This window comes from Mytilus trossulus, chromosome 10 (assembly GCF_036588685.1).
Source record: "Mytilus trossulus isolate FHL-02 chromosome 10, PNRI_Mtr1.1.1.hap1, whole genome shotgun sequence".
Classification (NCBI taxonomy): Eukaryota; Metazoa; Mollusca; class Bivalvia; order Mytilida; family Mytilidae; genus Mytilus; species Mytilus trossulus.
In genome coordinates, this window is record NC_086382.1 from 28,835,868 (window position 1) to 28,843,841 (window position 7,974).

Genomic DNA, 7,974 nt, shown 5'->3' on the forward strand with positions numbered 1-7,974 from the left:
AGTTGAAAGATCTTTATGTTCATGTCTTTGATTCATATTTTCATTTATAAATAAGGTGTCACATTATTGACTACCTAAATAAACCTCAAACTTTTTTTTCCCATTTTTGATCTGATTAATTTAAATTTACAAATAAGTACAAAACAAGTAAACTGTATACAATGAATTTGTAACACATGCTCCATATTTCAATAGGACATCTGGCTCCCATGCAGTTCACATTTCAATCATTAAAACTGCCATACATACTAAAGAAAGACAGAAACACACAGTCTTTATAACCTTAACTAATTCATTCTGGTTGACAATTGCATTTATACAACATTTTCTTTTTTTTTATATGATTTTGTTCTCTTGTATCATATGGCTCTGTGGGCCAATAAGTTAGAAAAAAATGAACTTAAATATCGAAAAGAAAGAACTGATTTTTTTCTCATTGAGCAAACTCTCTTTTCATCCCTTCTATAGATCATCCACATTTTTCATGGAACCATTCTTGTAAAACTTTGGAATGCGAGCATGAAGTCAGTTATAATTCTAAGATCTGTTTATTCGCTCAAAGTTTAAATTCTTATATTAGTATCATTATTAACTTACAGTTCCCGGTGCATCAAATGGTTCAATTGTGATGTCATCAGATCCTATGTCTACAATACGACCCAGCTTAAACCCATCATGGGCGTGGGGCACCCATACCTTCTTTCCACCATCCATAGTGGATTACCTGAAATTACAAAAAAGTTATCTACTGTCATATATATATATATAAAATATCAAAATAATTGTAAACCCAAATCCACCTGAAAAAAAATTAAAACACGAAAGACAGCCACTGACAAATTAAGTTCTTAAAAATAACTTGAACAGGCATATGAAAATGTAATGGTGTTAAACCAGTTTACTCTGAAGATCAGGAGTCGATTTCACAAAATACTTAGGACTAAGAATGATCGTACATTGTAATTAAGTCATGAACAATTAATTCAGTATGCTTACATGACTTACGATCAAACTTAGTCATAAGTATTTTGTGGAACCAACTCCAGACCTAAGTTTTATCTTTCTTTCCTACTTTTTCATAAGTGTAAATAAATTTTTGAACTTTTAAATTCTTGATGTTTTAATAAAAAATATTTTGATTGTGATGTGGCCAGTTTGTTTAAGTTTAAGGAAGTATAACAGACTACACATGGAAACCTAATGAGATATTTATCAACAAAATCTCCATTATCTGAAAGTTAATCTCCCCTGTCTAATACATGTACATGTATTTATATAGTTTCACCTTAAAGCAAATGAAATATCTATATTTTCTTCGTAAAAGATGTATTTTACCCAATGGCAAATCAATTGTTATAATTGTTATTGCTTGTTCACATTAATTTTATTGAAAAATGGTTTGTATGTAAACGTTCTGAGTCACTGTATGTACATAAGAGATTAAAATTACACATGTTGTTGACATTCGTATGGATGAGTTTTAACACATGTATACATGTTTGCATGTAATCTGGTTTTTCAAGTATGACTTTAAATAACGTAATTGTATTGTGTACTAAAGGGTCCAATGAAAAGATGATTTAAATACAGGTACTTAATATCCTAAAATAGAATAAATCTCTAGGTCCTATTACTCTGAATTGTCCTTTATTTTTACCTCTTTAATATCGACCTTCACATTAAAGTATTAGCTTATTCTAGAAGAAGCAATGTAAAAGTTAAAATCTTTTACGTATGGCTTAAAACTGTTAAATGCTTCCTAATTAAAAGTAAAATATTTCTTCCATGATCAGGTGTGTTATCAGTCTTTTGAAATCCTCCAAAAAACAATACACTGAACACCTCATAAAAGGCATTCAAAGGACTTTAGCACATATTTAAATCACAGTACATGTATATAGCGGACTATTTTTTTTCATGTTTTAGAGGTGCATTAGGTCTTCTTGTTCTAAAATACCCTGCAGAAATCTTAAAAAGATAGCAGGTATGTATTCTATGCATAAATAACATGCATTGATGTTAAGCCAAGGTATGTGACTCATTATTTATAATATATCGGGTGACACAGTCCTTCAGACAGTTTATACATCAACAAGTCATCAAAGTAAATTATCATTTAACTTAAGATTATAGCTGTCTAATCAAGGTATATACCTGTGTTTCTTCCTTCTTCTAATCAATAGAATGCATGTATAAAGGTAATCAGGGTGTAATTTAAATATTTATATCTTGATATATATATACAAACCAAGGTGATCAATTGATTTAAGACCGAAAGTATAATGTACTTAGAGACAGTACTTAATTACTCTTATTTTTCTTCTAACTGAAATGAACTTGCACATTTCAATTTTGATCATAATCTATCTAGTTTTAAATACTGTGCTTTTTCTAAACCTTACACGTATTTACTGCTGAGGTTATTATTTTTCTCTGACTTGTGTCATATATTAGGGTTTTAAATTTATGTGCACAAAATCTATAGACAAAATATTTGAATAACAATACATCGATATATTTGTTTTTAACAAAAGTACAAGTAGAAAGTCTTTGTTAGTCTTGTATTATTTTAATTTTAGTTTCTTGTGTACAATTTGGAAATTAGTATGGCATTTATTATCACTGAACTAGTATATATTTGCTTAGGGGCCAGCTGAAGGACGCATCTGGGTCCTGGAATTTCTCGCTACATTGAAGACCTGTTGGTTACCTTCTGCTGTTGTTTTTTTATTTGGTCGGGTTGTTGTCTCTTTGACACATTCCCCATTTCCATTCTCAATTTTATTACTTAAAATCTGTAAAAATGTAGAGAGCGACTTATATTTGGGAGGGCACTTAGAATAAGCTTGTTTTAAGTCTTATCTATCCATATTTAACAAGTGAAACTGCAAGCTACTGCTCACTGATGATACCCAACGCCCAAATATTTAGGTAAAAAGGAAGTTGTTGAGCAATTAATCTGAAAATGCATCACACTGTATATAGCTATATTATAACTTATATCAAACCTAATACCAAACTTAGGAAGTCCTTGCAATGTAGTTTCTGAGAAAGCTATGATGAAAAATATTCATGGGATGGATGGACGGACGGACAAATGGATCAACTGACAGACGTCAAACAGTTATACACCCACTTTTTTTAAAGCAGGGGTATAATGACAAATTTATGAATTAAGGCATTTCAGCACAAACTGACAAAGTCTTGAAATCCCCAGTGTCATTGTTATATTTATAAAAACACCATAGAACGTACTGAGTGTCTAGCTTTTATTGTGAAACTTAAATGATCTGATTGTTCTGAAAAGTCCTTTGAATGTCCATGTATATATGAAACTTACAGATAACCTCTGACTATGATCTTTGAAATACACATGTACATGAAGTATACATGTACATGTACATTGCTATGCAAAATCTTATCTTTAATTTTATACCTGAAAAATGGCTGATGCTTCAGGGTTTTTTTTATTGAGGGAACTTGTTGTAAGTGTATCATTGGTCTATGCACCAAATTTCTAATGTTATTCCTATTTATAGTCGCATCAAATATCTACTTTTATTCAAATTTATAGTCTATAAAAATACAATTCTTAAGCAAAATTTTAAATATGAGATAAAACAATGTACTCACATCAAGTGCTTAACATGATTATTAACCTACACAATTAGATTTTCATTCAATTGTCAATTGATTGTGGATTTTTTTTACTTCCTCCTTATATCTAGAATTGATACTGTAACACAATTGACAAAATTCTATTGGATTTTATATACTGCTATATTATATCTACATTTTCTGCTATAGATCAATAGACTGTAATACTTCATACCTATGCTTTTTAAAAGAATAATTTATCTGTTGCCATGCAACCTAAGGTAAAATTATAATCAAATGATCATGTTCATGCATAGTAGCAGTAAGGGAACTCTACCAGCACAAAACATAAGAGGCATTATTTCAGCAGCCCTTTATTCTGAATCTTTTTTTATATTGTAGCAATTAATATAAACATTTTTTCTTTATAAATAATTGCCTTCAAATCATGACCAACATTTGGCAAAGGGCTTTAGACAATTTGTATACTGTGTATTTATTGGTTTGTAGCAAGAACATTTTCTCCAAATCATAAAAAATCTGTTTAAGCACTATAAATTTGATGCAGTCACATTTTTAGGTTAAATTAACAGCGACATCTGGATTAATCCCTAATTAAAGTTGTAGGTATATAATGTATATTCTTAAAAGTAGCACTATATCATATGAACCATGTGTATCAAATATCCAGAAGATCTGTGATCACAAATTTAAGGTTAATAATGGCTGAGCACCTTAACCAAAACTTGAACCTGTAATGGAACATTATATTTATACATATTGAAGGACAAAAGCAAGACTGGAAAACATGTCAATGCCTACATACTGTTGATGGAATAAAAATGTTCATTGGTCAATTACAAGGAAATCTTGTAAATTAGCAGAATCTTTTCATTGCTCATACAGGCAAATTTTCACTTCCTTATATATATAAAAAAGAAGATGTGGTACTATGATTGCCAATGAGACAACTATCCACAAAAGACCAAAATGACACAAACATTAAAACAACTATAGGTCACTGTACAGCCTTCAACAATGAGCAAAGCTCGTGCCGCATAGTCAGCTATAAAAGGCCCCGATAAGAATGTATCTATTGTGTATAATGCAGCCAGATAAAGTTATTGATTAGAGAATACTGCAACAGTTGTGCATGATTATTATCTTATGGATTTGAGATAAAAAAAAAAATAAAAAAAACAAGCAAAAAAACTTTTTTCTAACAAAACTTTGTTTATTTTGGGTTTTTTTCTATTTCAAATATCATTCAACACTAGCATGACTAGCTTCATGTAATAGAGTGAAAAATTAGTAATTGACAAGTCTGATAATAAAAAAATCAAATACATCAAATAAATCTATTGGTGTAAATTCCTATACAGAAATGATACCAGCTGACATTTACAAAATCATGAAAATACAAAATACAAAAAAATAAATAAAAAAACCCATGAGTTATCTCCCATGAAGCAGGTTGCAAATTGAACATGGACAAAACTTTCCAATACTTTCTAAACAGCAACATGTACACAGTAACAAATAAGTAACTCATATCAACTTTATAAGTACATAAGGATCAGCAGTGATTCAGCTGTCATAGGGGAACATCATTTGATTTTCTGGGAGGCTAAAAGGATCTTATGAATAAATATATCTGAAACACAAAATACAGAAACAAATGTGTAAGTTAAATTAAATGTTTTAAAAATCAGAATTCAATCTTATTTTTAAAAACATTTGCCCTTATTACATGTACATGTATTGTACATGCATGCACCTTGAGCATGATCATTTATGATGTCAATGAATAAAATAATCTGGTTTTTGAGCAAATCTTTCTCCAAGCAGACACAACAATTACCTTGTAATTTGTAAGATCCTTTAATTATGCTAGACAATTAATTACTGTTCTGTGTAATATACAATAACATTACACATGGTATAGATAGTTGACACCATTGACCAAACATCAATAAACAAATACTAAAACTTATTCAATTACGTTATAGTTACATGTACATGTACATGTAATTGTTTTATTCCCACCAGGTGAGGACAGGTGTATACCTGGTTGTTAATTGACTTGTTATTGGCAGGTAAGTGCTAGGTAAGGAAATTACAGTTAATTATGTCATCTTTAGTTATTTGAGATATTTATTTTTTAACCTTTATCTAATTTATAGTACACAATTTGATTACCTGAGGTTATTTTAGTTGAAAGGAAGGTTTAATATTAAAGTCTTTATTCAATTGACACACCACATATATTTTTCAACCTTCAGCAAATTTGCAAATTTAACACAAGTGATAAAGTTTTGTAAACATTGCAGAAAATTAAGCCCAGCAACAAAACATTCAAATAAAACCATACCTGCCAAGTTTTCAAAATGCACATGGGGGTTTTGCGTGCAAAATGGCTGCCATACTCCTAAAAAACCTTCAAGGGGGCCTTCAAATTCAGTGTAATGTTATTTCTTGGCTTCTTCATACTTTTATAATCCTCAATTCATTGTAAAATAATTGTTTTGTTAAAACTGTGGACATAAATGCTCTTTGAAAATTTCAATTTGGGAACCTCCATGGGGGAAATCCCCGCAAATAGTGACAGTTGGCAGGTATGTAAAACTGGTTTAGACTTTGCAATCCTAAGATACATACTGCTGATTGCTAATTAGTTTGTATGCCAGTATCATGAATATGAAAATAAGGAGATATTGTAATGTCATTGCCCATGAGACAACCAAAGTTTTAAAAATAAAGTGGAATTATGGGAAACCATAGTCTTCAACAATGAGAAAAAACATAACTGTATAGTTGGCTTTAAAAGATCCTACCTAACTTGAATAATATGAAACCATATATTCAATTGAGAAAACTAACCACCTTATTTATCATGTTTTAAACAAACAATTGTTTGTCTACATGGTCTACAATTATTTAAAATGTTTAGAATTGACCAGTGGTGGATATGGTCATTTATACAACTCAAATGTATAGCATTGACCAGTGGTGGATATATATGGTCATTTATACAACTCAAATGTCCAATATTTAAATGGAGAGGACACACCGTCAGTCATTGCATGCCCCACCCCCCTTATAAAAAGTTCTGGATCAGCCACTGAATGCATTGGCTGCATCTGTAAATGCATTCAATTTTGATTTGTAACTTCAAATCATATTCATGATTATTGGAGTTTTCAATCACCATGATCACTGGCAAAAAAGTAAACAAGGAAATTTTAACAGAAAAAAATAGATGTGAACTTCCCCCTTTGATATGTATGTCTGTATCACATCCTGTTAAGTAAGCTATAGACATGTGGGTTACACAGTAACAATGATACTAATTACCAGATAATCTTCTACATGTATTATAATATATGTGATAATCTATATTGAATTAAAAGGGTGTGTCACATAAATTTGAAAGTTTGCTTTTGTAGTTCTGACATCATTTCAAACGTCAAAAACCCTTGAATTGTATCAGATTACAACATACTGCAAACAAGTCATTGATAAAAAATTTAGAAAACCCTTTTTACCTGGAATTATCAAGTATGACTTTTTACATGTTTTACCTGTATATTCAGGTGTGGATATTAGGCTTGATTTCAGAGTGTATCAATTTTGTCACGAAATGACGATCCGTCATATATTTGTGTACTAAATTATTATAAATTCTTACCAAAAATTGTATCCAGTAATTGTGTGTTGAAGGTGTTTCTCTGTTTTATTTCCCAAGTTTATTACCGGTGAGTTGACCTGCTAAAAATAGGAGTAGACGCGCAGTGATATTGAAAACACCTGTTCAAATAGTTCCTTTATTTTCTTTTGTGTTGACCTCTAATAATTACTGGAAGTATAAGAATTTACCAGCATAAAGAAAGAGTAAATACATGGGGTTAAGAAACAGCCAACTTACCTTGAGCGTACCTATTTCGTACTTTTTTGCCAGGTATGCTGAATTGCCGGATGACGAATAATACACAAAATAAAATGAACCGTTCAAATTCCGGACTAACATTGAAAATTCCAAAGTTTTAAAATTATTGACAGATACCAATAACAATACGATAAATCATCGAAGGACACGCATCTCCATTACCGAAAGAAGAAAAAAATACGAAGGACAGAAGAAAATTGGAGCCTTTAATTTCCTTATTTTTTTTAAATTTTAGGAATATTTCCTAATCTTTAGAAGTTAGAACATGTAGATAGTATACTTTATTTTTTAATATTTTTGTGAACTTGATCATATTATGATTTTTTCTGCAATTATTTTATTATTTTGTTTTACTCTTGATCTGCACATCTTTTATTTCTGTACTAAAAATAGTATTTTATTTTTATTCAATGATGATTTTCCACAGTATC

At 30.2% G+C, this 7,974-nt stretch overlaps 1 protein-coding gene across 7 annotated transcripts in view; it reads right to left on the reverse strand.

Annotated features, from left to right (window-relative positions):
* The window catches only part of LOC134687173 (unconventional myosin-VI-like), a 44,040-nt gene extending 36,425 nt beyond the window's left edge, over window positions 1–7,615 (reverse strand). For 5 of the 7 annotated variants that reach the window (XM_063547229.1, XM_063547228.1, XM_063547227.1 and 2 more), the window contains exons 1-2: window positions 7,286–7,423; window positions 598–724 (exon numbers count right to left, since the gene is read on the reverse strand). In XM_063547229.1, the coding sequence (XP_063403299.1) occupies window positions 598–714 (117 nt within the window). In that variant the 5' untranslated portion in view covers window positions 715–724; window positions 7,286–7,423. Of the gene's footprint in view, window positions 1–597; window positions 725–5,458; window positions 5,624–7,285; window positions 7,424–7,522 lie in introns of those variants that run through there. The other 2 variants (XM_063547224.1, XM_063547225.1) reach the window with 2 other exon arrangements.
* Window positions 7,616–7,974: the final 359 nt, after the last annotated feature.